A 21,869-nucleotide genomic window follows, 5' to 3' on the forward strand; every position below is an offset into this window, starting at 1 on the left:
TTTTATTACTGCGCCGCATCTGCATTTCCTGTGCACTCATTTTCTGATTGCGAGCCAACTAGCAACCAAGCTTCACCAGAGTTCTATCACAAACTCGGAAGGAGAAGAATTGTTTCTCAAATTTGTAATGACACCGGATTCGATGTTTTAAATGCGAGTCATGAAAACGGAAACGGCAGCCATTAACAAAGTCTCTGTTGCTAAGTAAAGCGGTAACCGAGAAATAATACTTGCCGCCGTATTTCCTCTGCAAACCCTAGTATAAAGGGAACAAATTTTTTTCCTTCAACTAACTAAGCCTTATTGGAACGACCTCGAGGCCAACCTTGTTATTGAAAAAGTATAATACCAACAAGGGACTTGGGATTTGCCCTCTCTAAGTGTAGATTTTTTCGGTGGTTGATTTGCATTTCAGTGTTTAGCTTTGAGTGAAACACAGATATTCAGGTAATGCACGCAATCCCGCACAAAATCTTTCTTGAAGAAGAAAGCAACCCTTGACTCGTTGGTTGTTCAGGATTAGGCGAAAATAACAGCCCCAAAATACCAGGGATAGAGGCTGAGAAACATGAAGAATGGAGCTTCGTAGGACTATATTTCAGTTTCAGATATGGAGCTAGTGTTTGCAGTACCACGTTTTGGCCCTCTCGAACGCAAGCTACAGTGAACAGCTTACTTTGTGACCGCCCTTCACCACACACAAACCCGCACGTCAAAACAGGTTCAGATGGCTTGGCAGAACAAGTTACAACTCAATTTTTAAATCAATAAATAAATTTAAAAAATAAATGACGCTGCTAATCAGGAGTTAAAAAAATTGACACTTCGGCATTTTAGGCTTAAGTAGACTGACAGAGAACGTACGTACACTGTACCGTGAATTTTACTTAAACAGCCGTAAACGTATGACCCAGACTTTCTATTACGTTGGTTGTAGTTGGCGCGCAATATTGTCAGGCCTATATTGTAAACAGATCGCGAAATCATCCTCCATGGTGCGCCTCATTCCTTCTGTCGCCAGGTATATATGGTGCAGGTTGAAGTTTTTGTAAACCGAATATTCAGGTATTGCCAAGCTCTAGCAGTGGACGTAAGGGAGTCCATATGGCTTTATAACTGCTGCTTTCAAGCATTTATTTCTATTTCAGGTTATCGAAGTTCCAGTTTTGTCATTGTTCAATGACTAGACTGATTGATTCTCTGGTTTAACGCACCGAAGCTACGCCTAGGCTATGCGGTACACCGTAGTGAAGGGCTACAAACTATTTTCACTACTGGTGTATCTTTAACGTGCGCCTAAATCCAAACACACAGAAGCTTTTTCTTTTCACCTTATCAGAAGAGGAGCCACCGGGGGCCGGACAGAACCCGCGTCCTTGCGCTCAGCAACACAACGCCTTACCCTCATTGCCACCGGGGCCGTCCGAGCAATCTACTGAGGCAACCGACTCGTGATTCCTCCCCAGGACAATTTCTCGGTTTACTAAAAAGGCTGTCCCACATAGAAGAGAAGGTTAACTATTATGCACGGGCCAGTAGCTGCTACAGGGCGCCCGGCTGTCTCGTCCCCAGTGTAAGCAGAAAGGGGAACAACTACAGTAGTGTTTCAAACAACGTTCTTCTTGTTACACGCTTTCTCTCTCTTTCTCTCTCTCTCTTTCTCTCTCTCTCTCTCTCTATCCCTATTGTGCTTTGACGTAGTGTGAGATGAAATGTAGCGTTATGAATTAGGTATCGGTTTCATAGATACAGCAGATGCTACAAATGATTACTTGAATTCCAGAGTTCCCACCGATAAAATGTAATAGAACCTCTCTACAAGGCATTGAGGCTGTTATCGTGAATCCTGTAGCTCTGCGAGTGAACGTGTAGTGCCACCGGACATATTCTCAATATTACTGTGCTGCTGAAGCTGACAGTTTTTCATAAGGCTTTTTCGGAGCACGTTCTCAGTACACTGGAATTTCGGCACTCAATAGGTTCGTCGCATGGGGCCTTCACGTTTAGCCTACCGCAAATGGTGACTGCTTCCAGAGCGCAGCCGCGTGTTGGTCGAGATGACGACGAAGGGAGACATCGATTCCGTGTGCCACCCAGCGACAACCGGCGTAAGTCCAACCGTTCTGAATAATTTAAATTATTAAGCAGATTGCACGGGTACCATAAACTTACCAACATACTGGCCGCAACAAATCCTTCCGATTAACGTTGTTCTCGTGCTGTAGGGGACAAAAAGTGAGACCAACTGGGAGAGCCTGCGACCTTCAACGCTTTGTCTCAAAAGTGCTAACGCTACGCAAACTGCCTAATGATATTGTCCTAGTGGTCATGCCCTCAGACATTTCCGCATTATTATCAGCGCTTCCCGGCCTAAACGGTTAGACTGGACCCAGTGAATTTCCCGAAATAAGTTTGCCTTCGGTATCACATCCCTCATGTTATCTTCTTGGTTTCTTTCAACGAACTGTCAATGCTTTTTTCCGGATGGGTATTTTGTGGAAACTCTTTCAATAAAGCTATGTCGTTGCGTTGCCTAAAGGAACTTCTCATCGATTTTATCGCTTTGCACATTTCGCATTTATATTTTGGGGAGATTTATGCTTTAAAAGACTGAATATATTACCGGGGGCGTTAAATAATTATATACTACGCGAGCCTTGCTCTTTTGCTTCCCGTATCAGTACCGTGGTTCGGACCCGCCAGAGTGGCTGCCAGGTTTCTTTTTACAACAAGGCTTCTATAGGCTACTGCCGCTGTTTATTTTGTTGGATCAGTTACTTTGTGGGTGACCTTTGCCGTGGAGGCTAGAAAGTTGGGGTTGGGAATGGAAAACGGCGGCAAGGACAAGTGGTATGGCATGACAATTCTTCATACAACACAAATACCTTGGAGGCCTTGATTATTATTCTCAGCTTGTATGACGGCCAAAAATTCGTGTTCGCCTACCTAGGTAGAGTCGCTAGTTTAATGTGATTCCCAGTTGCTTGCTTCCAGCGATAACGCAGGCGTGTTTATGGATATCAAGCGATAATACGGGAATGTCTTTTTTTGTTCAACGTTTTTCTTCAATTTAGTTTTGTTTTCTATTCAATACTATATTGCAAGTGATTCCTGTGTATCTCTCCTTCTACAGGGCAAAACATTCGAGCATATTTTGGTCAGCGGTGTCTGTGACGAAGCCCCAGCGTGATTTAAGGATGCGCCATTGTGATTTGGTGGCGCAAGTGCAGCCTAATATTTCTGTGATACAGAATTCATACGCCGTGCACATGTCTGCGGGAAGAAAGCTTCCTGCAACAAATTACTTCATTCCTTTGCTGTGCATTGAAGCCAATAACGGATCTTCTCATCAAACAGGGGAAGTTGCAAGGAATACGTGATCATTCGCTATACGAAAACATTGGCGTTCGTACAAACCGCCTCCCCAATGTGAACGTATTGTGTCACTTTTGGCTGCGCAGTTTTCTTTTTTTATTGCAATGTAACCATTGCTTTGAAATTTTGTTGCATGGCACCTTGGGCGCCTTTTAGGCCACGGGCAAGCCGTCGCCGACGTTGCCTCGTACGCTAACGCTACCGAGGCCCAGGTTGCTTCAACCCAGAAGCCAAGCATTTTCACGAACGTGACCGCGACAGCCACGCCACTGCACGTTGCTCGAGAAAGTGAGTTTGTGATGCACTACAAATAATGTGCGAATGTGGTCGATAGCTTGCCCCGGTAAGTCAGTGACTAGGGCGACTTCATGCCTAGAACAAGTTTTAGGGCTCTTATGTGGAGGATGATCTTCACAATATCCCAAAAAGGCTCTGCACATTGATGTGTGAACAAGCTACGCTCAGTGAATCAGCGAATGCCTAAATAAATAATGGCAGCAAGTCGTTTGGAAAACGGTAAAAGGGACTGACGGTTATCCGCTTCTCACTAACGTCGGTACTCGTCATTGTTTGGAATAAAAATTGCGATTCCTGTCGAAAGGAGGTGGAGTGAAATGACGGTTTCTTCTCAGGCGGGGTTAGGGAAGTCCGCGAAACCTTACGTTATTGTCTACGCAGTCTACAACCAAAAAGCATTGAAAAACATGAAAAGAGAACTGACGAAAGTATCACTAACTGCTCTGCTGCAAAACAAAACATTACATACATCAGTCCTACCCGCTAACCATCAATAACTAGTCAAATTCGTGGCTGACCGAAACAGTTGTCTTCATACCTCACGTCTATATCGGGCCACTGAGATGTTGGTATCAATTAAAATGGCAGGGCAAAGACGGGAAACGATTTAACTTCCTCCTTACCACTGCGTCATAGTAGCGCCAAGCTGCGGGAAGGGTTCCTTGGGAAGCAAGCTGCGGCTTTTCTGCACTGTTGTTATTACAATGATACCATATAAAACATAAAATACTGCCCACCTATACAAGCATTAAAGAAACCGGCAACCTGATTTCATAACACGCACACAAACTGGTGCCAGTTATTATTGAACAACGTTGTCCTCAACACCCCATCAACGAACTCGCTTACGGAATACGACGGTTCAAATACTATATCACCTAAATTGTTTGTTCACAAGGTTCCAACAGCTGAAGTCTATCAATGCTGCCAATGTGTATCTGACAGGCTACTTAATCCAAATTCTGAAGGCTCACATTTTCTTAAATCTTACTAGATCTAAAAAAGAAACTTCATCGAAAGCGCAGCTGCGTTCCGATACCATTTGTAAGTCACAACACACGGTATTACTCAAAAATCCTTGTCTGTATTCACCTATAAAAAAGAAATTATTCACCAACAAAACATTTCGTTTTGAAGTTGATTGACACCCTGCATAATCCTATGTTAATTAGTGACACATTAGTGTTCCCAACTTGTGGGAACGCCAAAATGAATGCTATGCCAATTCTGTTCTCTTGTCATTCTGCTGTTCAAAATACGAATCTGGCAGTGCACACATGTTGCCATTAGGTCATCCTGCGGAATCCCAGAAAAAAAAATCCCGGGACATTTCTACTAACGTGAAACCTGAGGAGTGGTGAAGCATAAGTGTGTATTGTAAGTCTGTAAGTCTCTAAGATTGTAGGTCTGTCACTCGCCACACGGACCGCGCTAATCTCGCTCTTGCCACGCGACAGCAAATGGTGATGCCGAGGGTGAATGGCGATGCTTTACGTGGTCCTTGAAGACGAAATACAAGTTTGGTTCATTGGAAAGACTGCTGCGTCCCGATAACGACAGCGAAAAACCAGTGAAGCAAAAGTAATTCTCTAGCCACATTCGGACAACTTTTGTATGACGTCACAGATTCTTATTTGTGCTATTGGCCGCCGCCTAATTTACCCAGACCTAACACACATGACTGGACGATTGGGGGGTGGCGGAGGGGGGGCCTCCAGTTTTCTCTGATTGCACCACTTCAATGGTAACATGCAGTTCAAAACCAGAACAATTATGTTTGAAATTGTGGGTCATATGACGTCATTTCCTCACAAAACACGTCACCGTAACGCGAAATTTGAAACTTCATAAATTTGTCCCGTTGTTTTCAATTGAAAGCGTCTTTCGTGGCTGAAATGGAGGCTAATGAGGCGTGCAAACCTAGTTCTTGAAATTCAACAATGTTTTATTGTGTTTTCTTCACTCCTCTAAGTAATAAATGCGATATAAGTCGTAATGGCCGCACAAAACCAGTATTTGGACTCTTGTTGTATGTATACAGTGTGTTGCTACGAAAACTGGGACACTTTAAAAAAATGTTCCTTAGCGAACCCCCGCTCTGTTCTCGCAAAAACTTCACACGAAGGTCGCATTTTGTGGTCTATTTTGTTTGGCACAGGGAACAACGACGGTACTTACCTGTTTATCCTGAAAATTAATAAAAACGGTTTTCGCTTTTGAGAAAATGGCGGCTTATTTGGACGTGCGAGCTCGAAAACCGGTTTTCTGATCGTCTGCTAGCTCATTCCTACCTGCATTTTCTGATCGTTCGCTGCACCAATTATCACCTTCCTACCGTGAATCCCAAGCGTGCGTTTTGCTCTGCATACCCAAGTTGGTTCCGTCGTTCCAACATCAACTTGCGCTGGCTCGCACGTCCAAATTAGCCGCCATTTTCCAATTGGCGAAAATTGTTTTTATATTTTTTCAGAATACACAGGTAAGTACCATCGTTACTCCCGATATCAAACAAAATAGACCACAAAATGCGACCTTCGCGGCAAGTTTGAGCGCGAACAGAGCTGCGGTTCGCTCAGGAAATTTTTTAAAGTGTTTCAATTACCGTCGCAACACCCTATTATTGTTTTGTGAATTGTAGTTTGTTTTATGAGCGATCAAATGAACCAAACTTTTTTGCAATCATTACTTTTAGAGCTCACTTGCCCAAGGTAAATCATTTGCTAAGCAGTCTCTTTTAGTAGCGACATCTGCATTGTCAGCCACTACAGTGCACACCGTTATCCTCACCCAGAAAACAAAATTATGTTCATCACACGTGCTAAGCTCAACATGTGCAAACTTGTTCACCCTACTGGCTAATTACTGGCTGAGTACGAACATTTTATACTTAAAAAGGGCTTTTTGCGCGCGCGAGTATATTCTGCGTTTTTTCTTGAGCTCTTTCCGTTGTGCATCCTCAAGACTACAGGAACTGATTGGCGCGCTTCGTCACCGCATATTTGGCTATCTTTGGTTGTCCTCTAGTTAACCTACTAGCCTGTTCATGTTGCAATGATTGCGTGAAGATTACGTGTGTGCGATATGCGATTGACTTTTCTTTTTCTTGCTATTGTTTTCGAACTTACACGTGTATTCCGAACCTTGTCGTCATTGGTTCTTCAGTTGTGTTTTTTAACTCGCGATTCTGTGATGATTGATCTGTAACTGTTAGCACCCTTACTAAATGCCCTGAACAAGGGCCTGTAAGGTATTTTAAATAGATAAATTACTTCAGCATCTGCGTGTTGTTAGTCTGGTTAGCACCATTAGGAGGTGCACTTGCAAATGTTATAGCTGAATCGCCAATGAGCACTCAGATTTTATGAACTGTTTTTTATCCTTCAAGAAGAAATCGTATAGAAGTTTTCAGAACCCAGATTGTTTAGTGTTTTCTTTGCAGTATCCTTTGTGTAATTGTTTGTATTGTTTGATGTTTTTCGTATTTGATGCGACCACGCCAGGTTTCCCATGGATAGTTCGTTCTATTTTTTTAAAAAAGCAAGACCCGTTTTCTAAAGTAGTATCGTAATACATCAAAATACAACCAACGGAGCGCGCAGCTTGCAGTGCATGTCGCGCATCCTGGCGACGGTCAGCGCATGCGCAGTAGGAACAAATTACGAGAGTTCGTTTCCAACCGTGGTATGGAAAATAGACTTCATTACAAATATACGCGTGAGGAAACACTGAAGCGAGTGTCTGTGGTGGCGGCTAACGCCGCCTTCATCCCCCACTGAGGCGGCCAAGCCTGGAGGATACGGGATTTTCAAATTTGGCTCGACCCAGCTTTCATCTATACTTCACCTAAAGCACTTTTTTGTGAGACACCATAGCTGCAAGTAATACTGATGAGTTTATAAATTATTAGTCGTGTAAACAACTTGCACTTTCTGTTAACTGTAATTGGGGTTTAGAAGAATGGTTCCACTAGACGGGAAGGGATTCGCAAAGCAAATACACGGCGGAGTTTAGCACAGCCGGTGGCTCGGCGGCGACGCGTTTGTTGTTTTGCGAGCATCTCGGCCATGGCGTGCGCCTGATGCAGTGTGAAACTCTTTGCCTGAAGCAGGGTGGCTGTACTGTATTCCACAACTATGCATGGTCACGGGCGCTGACAGCGATATTGCGGGCGCCTTGTTCGCGGCAGTGATTGCTGGTAGCTCATTACCACTGAAAAGGGCTGTGATGTGCTTGCACGAAAAGCGTAACAGACTGTGGTTGCATTGTGGGCATGGTTCTGTGCACGGTTCTGTGCATGCGACCTAGTTTCGCTTGTTCAGCCGTTTTTACCGTGCTAAGGTGCTGACCACAACCAACCTGGTGCTGAATCATCCGCCGGTCGACGCTAACGCGAGATTAGAGAGCTTTAGCTGACCGTTCTTGACGGTTCGCTATACTCATGACGGCACGCTCAGCAAAACCGGAGCGTCAGCAGCAGAAAGGCTTTCAGCTAAGCGCTAACCGTATATCCTTCGACTGTGAATCACTCGCCTCACTGCTCAGGTTCTGTGCATCTGTAAACCAGAATTTAATCCATGCATAAGGAAATATAAGAATTGGTATTTTGGTCACCGAATAAAGTAAAATACCATGTTGATTCCTTATTTACGCTTTGTTATAAAATTTAGTCACTAACACGATATAATAGTCCCAAACAATTCAAAAGAAATTGTTCACTTTTTGAATAGCCAAGACAAAGCTGCCGTTGTGGCAGCTGCATAGAATTAGGCGTGCGCTTCGGTCGACTATTTTCGCTTTTGTCATGGGGTTTGCGACATATTTTCCTATTTGGACGTGCTTTCGCGGTTTCGTAGCTCACGTTTCAGCTGAAGAAACAGAGTGCGCGGTAGCGTGCTCGCCTCACCGGGGGCAGCCATCTGAGAATTCCGCGCGGTAGCGTGAGCTGCCGCGACGGTCCGCTGGGCGTTCCCGGCGAGCAAATCGGGGCGCTACCGCCGGAACTAGCCACGCATGCGCAGTGCTATGTGAGCGGAGAGAACCGTTAAAAACTGTCAGCTAAAACTTTCTGTTAGAGGGATTTCAGTTTTCTACGGCCTGCTTCGGTACCCGGCGGCCCTGTCAGTGCCACCAGAGCCACGTGAGGAAAACGTCGACGGCTGCGCACTTATACTTACGGATGGTACATGACTTTTATTCGGCTTGACCGCTCACGCGGTTGTTTTGTTATCGCAAGCGTCATCATGGGCGGGTTTCTCGTACAGTATATCATGTGCGGAACCTTGAGGTCGCGTCGGTTTTGAGAAATACTGTAGAACATGCCTGCAGAGGCCGTACGCCTAGGTTACTGCTTTCCGCATCCATGTTATTCCAGCCGGGCAGTGTTTGCTCATTGCCGCCAATGGCATCGGGCGCCAACAGCAATGCTGACTCGGAACGAGCCGTCGACGCTTTCGGCGCCGACACCGAAACTGACGGCGCAGAAAAATACGAAGCCGCGTTCACATAACAACCGCCACGTCTCAAGTTAAGCCCAGATCTAAAATGACAGGTGTACGTCATAAATTCAGTTCCGGGTGATTGAACGATTGCAGCGCCAGTGTCCCCTTAGTTTATAGTGTGAAACTCTATCGTAGGGAAATACCATCGTTCGACGTGTCAGAATTTTGCTTTGTCTTCCCGCCGCATTCGGCGCCCGCTCGCGCAAGCGTTATCTAACTTTGTCAATGACACGCCGAGTGAAAAGGGCGCACGCGGCTATATTCGCTTATTTTTTATTTCGTGCTAAGCGCCGAACAGGCGATGGAAAAAAAAGGTGGTTCACGAACTATCGCAACTTGCTCGTACTGCGCATACGGGGCCCACCATCATGATGCGCGGCATGTACTGGAAGACAAGCGCTCCGTTCGTATTTTAATGTATCATGATATTAAATACTAATTTCTAGCATTACGTTGTGGTTCTATTGTTTTTTTTTCCTACTGAACCTCCTGAGGACAACGCCCGCCATGAGGACGACGTTGAACATTTAGTCCCTTCAAAGTCACGTGCCTCGGTGCAACATGACTGAGAAAGAGCCGTGACGGCCCTTTTTAATAGTCATTATTTGGCATCTGGTTTGTTTACCAAATATTAATGACCACCTGAACTTAATCTAGATTCATTAGACCTTGGCACCCAGCTAAGTCACTTGAAAAGTGAAGCACGCGCATGTACGTTGGGCAATAGGAATGCTTGCATGGAGCGATGTGCACAGTTTTCCTGCATGTAGCCCATAAAACATTTTAATATTCCGACGCCTCTGCCTATGGAGCGGGATCGCCAGAAACTTATCGGGTAGGGTAGAGCAGAAGGGATAATAATAAAAACTTTCTACTTTGCCCCTAGTACAACTGGCTTTCTTCGTGTTTTTAAAGTTACCATATTTGTTATCTAGGCTCCCAAGAAACATAGAGGTCATAGCACAATGTACTGCATATTTAGCAACTAAGCTGACATGAAGCGCGAAAACACGTGACTGCTCCTTAACAAAATGTAATTGTGTTCCCTAGTGCACGTTAGCGGGGTTCAGAGGTTCGAGGTCGTCGTAGAATTTCCTGCCCTACACAGAAAAAGTAATTTACAACTAATAAGCGGAATGAGCAATAAACCAACAAAGTCCGGACGTAACTACCTGTAATTGGCAAACCAAGTGAAACAACAGAATATTATTTATTTCAGTAAATGCGAACGTCGATTAAACCCAAATATATGAATGGTTGGCTCTTCAGGTGCTCTTGTGAACGGGAGAAACTGGCCAGCTTGAGCTTTTTCATGCTGTCTTGTTGGTTTTTTTGTTGGTTTTTATTCTTTCGTCCTTCCCTATTTTTGCTCAGGCGTTCCTTGCAGAAGCACTGATAAACTGCTCGCACCACGATGCTACTCGCTATTTCCACAGATTTACCCATACAAAACCAGCTAGCTGCCTTCAAGGTATTTGAAAGGAAAGACTTTAAAATTCTTTCTTTAAACAGAATAGCACACGTATGGTCACAAACGAAATCTTTCTGCTTTCTTCTCCAAAAGTAGACTACATGAAACAATCAATTTCTTGGTAAAGACAGGTGACGTACTAGCGCATCGGAAAACCTAGCTAACCAGAATCTGTATATTAATGAGGGCGCATTCATAAGGAAACAATCAGGTTCATAGAGAAATAGCAACAAAATGGCACGTTTGAAGCATAAGGAAATCAATTTTCCCCGCGCTCTTTCCCTGACAGGAACAAGCTTTACAGCCCCAACAACTGGACTCGAAGGTTTGACGCGACGTGGTACTGGTTCCTCTCCTTTAAAGCGCAACATGGACGCGGATATCTGGGCTTCCTTCAGAAGTAAGTGATAGCTTCCGTTCTACTGATAACGAAAAGAACAATGATTGCCCGTTTTTTCCAAAACGTGCGTGACACGCAGACTAACTCAATGGTATGTGTATCGCAGAGGAGCCGTGAACTGGAATATTTTACTCATTGTGAATCGTGAGTGCAAACATTTCTTCGCACAATTAGATATGGCCACAGGACTTGTAAAACATCCCTAACAAAAAGGAGCCTGTAGTGCAAGTGAACAGGTGCACACAGCTTTTGCTGCGTGCATTCAGGCAGTGACAAATAATCACTTGCAGCGTTGCAACCCGCGTAAGCTAAGCGATCGGAGATTCGTGTCACTTAGACGGTAGTAGTAATAGTAAAGAAACCAGGATGTCGAATTGGAACCGAACCGAACCGAAAACTCGAACCAAACCGGTATTTTTGCCGTAACTGACCAAAACACGAACCATTATTTTTTGAGCCCGCTGAACCAACCCGAACTGAAACCCAACCACAAAAGAACGCAAAGCCAGCATGGAACAAGATTGGTTGACTGCGCCGACCGTGTCATATATTCAATTCCTTTGTCCTGCAAAGAGATATACATAGGCCAAACGGGCCGATGTAGTAAAGAACGAATTCGCGAACACCGCATGTCCCGCAACAATAGAAGGGGCAGCAACTTGGCGGTACACATGCGCCAATGCCGTTGTAGCCGGGATCTGAAAAGCGTGTCGATAGTGGGGCGTGGTGCGACGAAGGAGAATGGCAGTTTTTAGTAGGTTGTCTTGGTATAGGGATGCAGGCAGCCTTCCTCCTGGTTGACGTGGTGTAGCATGCCCGATTGCAAAGGTGCCTCATCCTGTGGTCGGCGACATTTTTCGGCCAAATCTCTTTACACCCTTGGATTGGTAGGATATACAGACCATGAAGATAAATCCCGCAGTGCCTTATTGAAAGAATTAGCCTTTAATAACTCGCGCAACTAAATTACGGTCTCAAACGTGGTTTTCTCCAGAAAAGATAAATATCGAAAAACGGCCGAAGTTTTCGCTACACTACGTCATCAGAGACGCACTAAGGAAGTATTCGAAACAAAGTTAGCACCTGTGCTCGTTGCTAAGTTCCAAACGGTACAGCAAATTGGAACTGAGACATCAAAAAATTCTCCAGTCACGCCACTGGGTGGTGGCTTGATGTGGATGGCACAATGGCTAGGCGAAAAATGGGCTGGTACGTTTTTCTTTATATCTGGCGGAACTGATGAAACTTCATAGCAAATTAACACACTTTTATAGAAAGAAAGTCGTATTTTGAGCGAAGAAAAATTGCGTTTTCTCTTTATCGGGACTGAAAGTAACGAACTTTTTTCGGCACTTAGCTAATATTTGTTCTCTCTGAACCAGTTCGCGAACCTGATCAAGCTTCGGAACCGGTTCGCGGACAGGTTCGGTGCGTGATTTAGCTGAACCGGAGCTGAACAGGAACAGAATCAATTTACGTGAACCCGAGCCGTGAACGAACTGGTATTTTTTTCGGTTCGGCGCACTGAACAAAATACAAGTACAGGCGAGCAATAGAGTACAGTCCAGCACCACAACGATTGTAGTATATGCTTCCGACTCCCATTTCTTGCTATCTTTTAATTGACGGCGTTTGATAAAAGGCATAGCGAAAGGTTTATTGGTCGAGAGACATATTTATCGAGCATACTTTTTCTACCATTCTTCAATCCCTTTTTCCTCTCACCGTCTGCTCTTACATATACTACCTTTGACTCACGCCTCAGATCTTCTACCATCTCAAAATCCTTCCAACAGTCCTAGTTTCTTTCCTAACTCTATTTCATATACACTAAATCTAGCACTGTACTTTTCTTGCTCCCTCGCGCGTCGAAATTCTGTCCCTTCAGACCCCTCGACCTTTCATGAATAATCTTTAACCACAATGTTTTCCGTTCCCCCAATGTCCAACTCCATTGTTGTCCCCCATCTGTTTCATATTGTTTCCCACTGATATCTTCTCTCACCTTCGCCTCATACTCATGCTCGCCCGTCCCCCATTTTCCTCTTAGTTTCTGCCATTCTATGTCATACCCTTTTCCTTTCTCTACCTCCGTCTTGACTCTCTCACTCAAATATTTTTTTTACAATCGGTCCACTCTCATTGTAACTGAGCCTTCTTTTACATTTTCTTCACTTCTTGCTGTGTTTGGTCATACTTTCATTTCATTCTTCTTCCTCACAAGCATCCATTACAGTTTCCCTTATATACTCGGTTTAAACAGTATACAACGCCTTCGCCTCCAACTTACCACTCCTTTCTCTCCTCTCGTGAACCCCACGCTCGTCTGCTACATGATTTGTCACCCTCCCATCCTGTCTTTCTCCTCATCTCCTTCTGTACTGTTTATTCCACTACACCACTGTTTTTCACCCTTTTCCCCCTCCTAACATCATCATCAGTATCAAGAGTTGATTTCTGATTGCTGAAAAACAAACAAGTCGATTGCATGCTCGGTCAGTTCTTGGGTCGATCACGGTCTACCTCGACACTGGCAGAAAAGTGTGCGAGCGATTATGATGCACCAGCACTACAGCCGTTCTCGGTCATCTGGTCCACGTTTCAGAGCTCGATATTAAACGGCCTGCTTAGCGGACGGCCAGATAAAGTTTTTAATAAGTTTTTGTTGTTCCATGAGCGTACAAATACGGTTTGTGGGCTGTTACATAAAATTGACAGCCTTGTATGCAACCTTGTGCGCATGTAGTGATACCTGCCTGGTTTGCGTTCGCAAAATCTTGCGTGAAAAAATAAAAAATACATTCGCTAGCTCTCGCGCTCTGCCGAGGCCGCCTGTTTTCACTTGAGTGTTTCGAGGGCCTTACTTAGTTGGAGACGCGTGAATTGAGCTAGTCGTGTTTGGAACAATAAATGCTAGCGTTAAACATTTAGGCAAAGGTGTAAATTGCACCATCAATAGTGGTTCTGTAAGCACATATTGAACGTATAATACGTAAAGGGTTTTACTCTGCGTTGCACTCAAACATTGTGGGTAACACGCTTTGCAATACTGGCAGCGTGCAAAAAATACTTTTACTTTCATTGAGGTATGATGCAACTTAGGTTATTGCGGCATGACACTTGAAAGGAAAACCTGTTCATCTGTGCATTTGGGAACAAAATATTTTGACTACAAAGAATCATCTCTAGAATAGTAAGTTGTTTTAAATATAAATATTTTAAAACATCTATAAAATAACATTTTTACTACGTTCTATCTCACATTTTCCATTTCACAGGCCTTGTTGAGGCAATGCGAACTGCCCACAGTCGACCTAATGGCCCCGGAGGGAGGCCAATTTCTGCAGCTACTCAAGCCCGAAAGACCCATACCACATTTCATGAAGACATCCCCAACGGGGTTATGGACATTGGTAAGATTTATTCACGTGTACCTCCGGAACCGCCCATTTTATGATGCCTCAATTTATTGCTGAAAGTTTATGAATTTTTGTTGCTTGATTATTGTATTGAAAACAAAGAAGTGTCGCCGGTAATTTCAAGTTGTTGTGGTGAACAATGACGCTCGACCAAGTTCTGGATATGGGCTGGTTTGGGGTAGTAGTGACCGAACCACAACCACGGGTTGTTTTTTAAAAACGATGGTCTTCCTTGGCCTACTTAAACGCAGAAATTTTGGTCTGTTTCTCTGTATGTCTGCCTGTGACTCGATTCAGCCAGCCGGCCAAAGTTTATTTATTTATTTATTTATTTATTTTAGTACCTCAAAGGCCTGGACGACACGCATTACATGAGGGGTGAGCTCAAAAGAAAAATCACTGGCAAAAAAAAACCACGCGAGATATTAACAAAGCATTTGAAAAACAATTGATTTGAAAAACCGCAGGGGAGGACGGGTCACAAGTGGAGAAAAAAAAATAAAAAGGCGGAAGGAGTGGTAAAAAATTTATGGCATACACATACAATGAAAAATTCACAGGTGAAAAATTGCTCGAGACTTAAACGAACTTGACAAGCAATTGATTTAAAAAGTGGGGAGGCGGGTTACAAGGGGAAAAATAAAGATCAAAAGCAATTAAGAAGTTTAAGATGCCATAAGAAGGATCAAAGCAATTTTTAAGGACATGCAGTTAATCGAAAACGTGCTATCGGGGCGAAAGAAATGCACGCCAACTAAGCGAAGTCAATCGGCTGGCATTTTTAACAGCGACCGCCTGAACAGTACTGTATCTCTAATCTGCGCCAGTTCCTGCGGGAGATAGTTCCAGTCTTTGGCTGTGCGAATGAAAACAGAGTGTGCAAATGTAACGGTTTTTGGCCGCGTATACGATACTTCGAAAGTGTTTTTGCTTTGGCTAGAAAAACTTGCGCGACGTATGACGTATTCGTTAGGTGACAGTGCGTAATAATATTTATGAAAGAGTGCTAGTCGGGCATGCTTTCGGTGGTGACTTAGAAGTGGAAGAGAAGCACGCTGTTTTAGTTCGGTTACGCTCGTAAAAGATGAATAATCTGAAAATGCAAACCTGACTGCACGATTTTGCACTGCTTCCGATGCCTGAACAAGGTACTTTTGGTGGGGATCCCAGATAGCGGCTGCATATTCTAATTTTGGGCGTACTAGGGTTCTGTAGGCTAGTTCTGGAGGGGCCAGTTTTAAATTGCGTTGGAGAATACCGAGAGTTTTGGATGCTGCAGAAACGACAAATTTAGCATGAACGAACCAGGTCAGATCATTTGTTAGATGTACACCTACGTATTTGTACGAGTTAGTAGGTTGGACTACCGAACCGTGGAGAGAGTAATTGTAATTAAGTGGGTTTGCGCGTCTATGAAAAGAAATGGTTTTGCATTTCGGAACATTTAGCGAAATTTGCCACTCGCTACACCAATGTTCAATAGTTAAAAGGTCTCCTTGTAAGGTTAATTGATCGTCGCGGCTATTTATTCTGGTATATATCACACAGTCGTCCGCAAAAAGCCGAATTGTATTAGTTACTCGGGAAGGAAGGTCATTGATATATATTAGGAACAGAAGTGGTCCGAGTACAGTGCCTTGTGGCACTCCAGAGTGCACTTTGGTAGTATTGGAAGCAGTGTTCTTTACGACTACATATTGTTTTCTATTAGTAAGAAAGTTACATATCCAGGCTAATACAAATGAATCAAGGTTCAGCTGTTTTAATTTATGCATCAAACGACGGTGAGGAACTTTATCAAATGCCTTTTAAATCCAGAAATATTGCGTCGGTTTGAATGTTATTATCAAGGTTTGTATGCAAACCATGAATGAATGTAGCGAGCTGTGTTTCACACGACAATCCTTTCCGGAAGCCGTGCTGTGACTGATGTATGAAATTGTTGTTTTCCAGGTGATTTATCACATTTGTAAAAATGATATGTTCAATAACCTCTGAGGGAATGCTGGTTAGCAATATTGAACGATAGTTACGTGTTGATGATTTGTTACCACTTTTAAAGATTGGGACAATTTTTCTGAGTTTCTATTCTCAAGGTATATGGCCAGATGATAGTGATTGGGAGAACATCATTGTCAATAATGCGCTTGGCACATCCATTGAGTTTTGAAGTATTTTTGATACGATGTATTTTTGAACAGAAGCTGCGTATTAGTCCTATATACCCAGAGCCAAACCTAAACGCCTAAGTCCGGTGTGAATGTTCATACTTGTCAACATCATTGATCAAGCAAGAACAAGGCGTTACGCAAATATAAGGCCGAAAAATCAATACCTAAGTGATACCTGGAGTGTTCTTTTATTACCAAATTCATGGATGCCTCGTTTTTTGCGATAGCAAATGAAATACTACATCAACTGCTAAAAAGCATCGCCTGATTTTGCCCCCGCTACTTTCTGCTCCCGTGGCGTTTTATAAATCGAACGGAAACAGCAATGAAAGGTTCAACTAGATAGGTTGTTGTAGTAGGGTACCTCGATTCACGCGCGTCTCCGCCGTATAGTAGCGCTGGCATCCAGGCAGCCGACTTGGAGCAGTTGAACGCGGTAAATTTAAATTGACTTGAGAAACCTACACCGTGTTATCTTAGGAGAAACGAGACAGGAGAAGAACAGAATGAGAGGTCAGCACGAAAGAGAAGGGAGGCATACACATGCCAGGGGCGCAAGTCGATATCGTCTTTCGTAGCCATTTGCAACAATAGGAGCAGATACGCGGCCATTTTTTCAGGGGATATCTACACTGCACTGTGGTTATAATAAATGTCTGGGAGTTTGCAAAACGAGCTGTTGGTTTAATTTCACTCGGTCGTTCAAAACCAGTAAACATACGCGTGCTGGAAAAAACGGCACTAAACTAAAATGGCTCGAGTAGAGTTCCATGCCTGTTGGCCTAGCAGCACCAGATCTAAGAAATAAAAAAATTCTTAATAACGTTTCGATCGCCAGTCACAAGGGGAACGTGAAAAGGAAACTGCATCTATCATATATATCAATAGGCTGAGAGCAGGTCTACGAAGACAAAAAGCGCAGGAATTCCTTGCACTATCTTGTGACCGACGCATGACGCGGAGAGGTTCATAAATTTCACACCATCACGCAACGTTGTGAAATGATCAGGTCAAAATATCCCAATAATATCTGTTACTGAGATGTGATCAGGGAACTGTGGCGAGAGAAACAACCACGAAGCTCTAGAATATTTATAAACTTTGCAGTTTTTCTTTAGTGGCAAGCCCTCAAAACGAACCCGTCCCGTTCCTGACGGTTTCTAGCTTTGGTGCTAAACAGCATTCAAGTGCAGACGATGACAGGCGGGCGGGGCGTATTCATTAGGACAAGTGACCGATTTGAATGGGCCAAAAGCGGGGGAACTTGGATGGAAGCTATGAACAATGGCTAATAAGTACAATCAATTGAGCGCTGGGTTGCCAGTATCTAGCCTTCGTTTCCGAGCCATGGGGACCACACCATACAAGGCACGCACCTTAAAATGGTGATTGCATAAGATTGCCGATATTCCTACATGTGTTACAATATTAAAAATGAATTTTTGAGGCGAATATGTGTATGGTCCCCTTGCGTCATCCCCAATTAAAGGGAAACGCCAATGTGGGAACAGATGTGGCGAAAAAAAAGAATGATAGAGTTTGCGGTAAAATCGAAAAGGAGTTTTGGCAATTTGAAAACGCCTGAAGTAGTGTTGCGTGCGTAGTACAAGAACAACGCCAATAATACTGAGCCCACATGATAGATAGGCAATGTCACCGGCCACAACCACATCGTAAGGTGGTGCAACTCTCTGTGGATTTAAATAGCGCTGAAAACGTTTAGGTGACTCTCTTAGGTGAGATATCAGTTCTCACCGAATTTTCATATTTACACTCCGCATGCCTGTGACGTAGGTTCTAGGGGCTTGTGCCAGAGCGGTACTTGAAACTGGTTTGCGTGCAAGCACACAAGTTGCCCATTTAGTTTTTTTTCCTTAATCACTTCCACCGGCAAGTCGGTCGTAGCTTTCAGGAGATGTACATCATGGTTACAAGTAGGCAGCAAAGAACAACAAAGATGTTCCTGGATCTAGTTATACGCCAAATGTACATTAGCAGCGTACTGTTCATATCTTCGTCCCGCTTACGACGTATACATGTTTAGCACGCGTGACTTTGTCTTGTTCAATGATCATTTCTCCTATATCGCCTTTGATTGATTACCAGACCATCCCCAACAGGAGGTACCGGTTAGTTGCGAAACTGCGCGTTTACAGAACCAATGGTTAATGATTTTCCGCTGTGGGAAATAATGATGACTGAGGCATCCCGATAACGGCCGCATTTGTAATAAGAAACGGACACACCAAGACAGCTATTCCCTAGTAAAAATATCTTCATTCCTCATTCCAAGCGACGGAGACACTGGCGGTAATATTGCTCCTGTTTGAAGCGAATGATGGTTGTAAATATATCAGAGTATCCATTCCGCCGTGCTCAGACGGTTTCTTAGAGCCTTAAACAATGTTTCAGAAGTCCGCCTTTCCATGTGGTGCAATTTTGAGCCATTCGTACAGTTGGCATAGCCATACGTAATGCCTTATGGCCACCGAAAGCGTGCAGTGATAGCAGGTATCACAAATTAGAGCAGAAAACGAGTGCAGCTGAGGTAGCCCGCAGTCGCCTCATGGTAGCCAGGACGAAAAAATGTTTTTCAATGTGACCCGTGGCAAACAATTGAATTGCTTGTAGGAGGTGGGGCCACATTTGTTTCACACAAGGCCCGAAGACACAGAGATGCCCATCGTCATGAAAACAGCGTCAACAAACTGTACATGCATGACTTCATTAAATAAAAGTTTCGCAGTATTTGCGAACCGACCGGCTGCTTCATACGTCTAGAAAAGCGTCGTAGTCGTCGAAACCTTTCGATTTGATTGATTGATGGTGGGCTTGAACGCGCCGACGCTACGCAGGTGATGAGGCGCGCCGTAGTGGAGGGCTCAGGATTAATTTTGACCACCTGGGGATCTTTAACGTGCGCCGAAATCTCGTACACACAGGCGTTTTTGCTTTTCGCCTCTATCAAAAAAGCGGCCGCCGCGGCCGGGAATCGAACCCGCGACCTTGTGCTCAGCAGCGCAACTCCTTAGCCTTGAAACCTTTCGACAATGGTCGGGCAGCTGGCTGCAGCGAAGTGGCCGCGGCGACAAGTGGAACATTTTGCGGTATAACTGCAGGCGACCGCTGTATAAATGAACCGGCGTTGCAGAAGTAACCCCTTCTCTTATCCCGAGAAGATAGTTTCATGCGTAGTACTATATTTATTTATAACCGAAGTTTTGAAATTTCAAAGTTACGTACTTGAGGGAATAAGTAATGTAGGCGTGTCATCGACTGTCAGGTAATTGGTTACACACCACTCTATTCTTTCTAGCTGCCTCTGTTGAATACCGAAAATTTCCTGCTGCCACTAGAATATTCTATTTTTAACACGTTCTCGTCCAGTGAGGCTGTTTCATGCGTAGTACTATATTTATTTATAACCGAAGTTTTGAAATTTCAAAGTTACGTACTTGAGGGAATAACTAATGTAGGCGTGTCATCGACTGTCAGGTAATTGGTTACACACCACTCTATTCTTTCTAGCTGCCTCTGTTGAATACCGAAAATTTCCTGCTGCCACTAGAATATTCTATTTTTAACACGTTCTCGTCCAGTGAGGCTCTTTCCTCGAAGTGGTAAAATAATGCACACTCCCTGTAGTCATTTAGCTGGCCACTTCGAGTCGATACTGAGTAGGACGCACGAAGGCTTTAAAGCTGGTATTGTTCAATGACAACACTGATAACTTGCTGATAGCGTATGTTGGCCTGAGCAGCCTTTTATTATGAACAAGAGGCACAATACCGTTAAGGTTCTATATTGATCAGCGCGATACCCGATAGGTTTCGTGGAACACACATTGGCTGTTGCCGGCATGTTTAACAATCGATACTGTGTTGTCTAATTAGCTCACATTTGTTTCAACATCTTTAAAATTTGTGCTGGGAAACTGCACAACTTATACGCTCGCGTGCATTTCCGTCCCCCACAGTGAACAGGTCGCAAGAAGAATGAGCCAGTAAAATATAACGCCCTTGTAAGCACCCTGGGCACATGTCGGCACTGCAACTAGGTATTCTTTTGAGATGGGCCACATTTTTGGTGACTTGACGACAGCGAGCTAATAGTTCAGAAGCACTCTCCACAAGGCCTAATCCTGCTAACAGGACCATGAATGGTATCAAACAGGTCAGCGCGCTTGTGGTCTTCTGATGCGCTGGTGTGCTTCAGGATCCACCATCCACCAGCTTGCAGAACAGTGGAGACGCTTACTGGCGCTGAGACACCACGCACTGCTGGTAGTAGGCACCCATGTGATAGTATTAGTGCAGGAATATAGTGAGACAAGGCGTGAAGTTTCGCGTTGCAGAAATACAAGCGCTTGAGGCGTACGTAGAAAATGGTCATGTGAAGGATATCACGGGGAAAAAAGGCTCCAGCAATGATGTTACAAAAAGTTTGGTTAGGCTAAGGAAATAACAGTCCTTAAATCGATTGTTGTAGGGTTAACGCGCGGACGCAAAGCATGCGATGAGGTGCGCCATAGTGGAGGGCAGTGGATTAATTTTGACCACCTGGGGATCCTTAACGCGCTCCGAAATCTAGTACACACGGGCGTTTGTGCTTTTCACCTCCACTTGAACAGCGGCCGCCGTGTCCGGGAATTGAACCCGCGATCAAACAGTCCTCAGATCAGTTCAGGTATCCCGTGCTATAGTATATCGGGTAGGATAGCTCCCGGACGGTATCTTATTTCTTGGCACAGAGCGCACCATGTCGCACAGTCGAGAGCGGCGACTCAGACGACGGCCACATTACAGCTAGTGAACACTGCTGGTACTACAACATGACTATGTTTCTGAGAGTCCTCACAACAGCTTCGTAAGACCACTGGTATCACACAGTGGACGTCTTGGAGGCCGCCTTCAAAAGCCTCTTTCTTTCGTTTCGTCACGCCTTGTCTTCGCGATCTGCGTTCCGATCTTCGTATTATTCTGGCGTCAATTGAATTTTTCGGTCAAACTTGTCGGTGTAGACGGTAATTGTCACATTTGCTCCTTTTTTTTTCATGTGTCACATGCTCACACAGGGGCGATTGTCAGTGTTCGACCATATCATGACGCCACCAAGGATGCCTTTTTGACGCTTTACCATAGACAAATAGTAATAACGTACGTCCTTGAACACCCCCGTTTTGTTACGGTTTACCCAACTTAGGTTTTTTTTCTTCCTTTTATAGAAACCTATTGTGCG

The 21,869-nt window shown here is 44.2% G+C and overlaps 1 protein-coding gene across 1 annotated transcript in view; it reads left to right on the top strand.

Moving 5' to 3' along the window:
• Nucleotides 1-1,983: 1,983 nt before the first annotated feature.
• The window catches only part of LOC144167068 (uncharacterized), a 29,317-nt gene continuing 9,431 nt past the window's right edge, over nt 1,984-21,869 (top strand). Inside the window, exons 1-4 of the mRNA XM_077696460.1 lie at nt 1,984-2,108; nt 3,532-3,663; nt 10,931-11,041; nt 14,320-14,454. Of these exons, the coding sequence (XP_077552586.1) occupies nt 2,018-2,108; nt 3,532-3,663; nt 10,931-11,041; nt 14,320-14,454 (469 nt within the window). The 5' untranslated portion in view covers nt 1,984-2,017. The remainder of the gene's footprint in view (nt 2,109-3,531; nt 3,664-10,930; nt 11,042-14,319; nt 14,455-21,869) is intronic.

This window comes from Haemaphysalis longicornis, unplaced genomic scaffold (assembly GCF_048455015.1).
Source record: "Haemaphysalis longicornis isolate Haplotype H1 unplaced genomic scaffold, Haemaphysalis longicornis Haplotype H1 scaffold_2, whole genome shotgun sequence".
Classification (NCBI taxonomy): Eukaryota; Metazoa; Arthropoda; class Arachnida; order Ixodida; family Ixodidae; genus Haemaphysalis; species Haemaphysalis longicornis.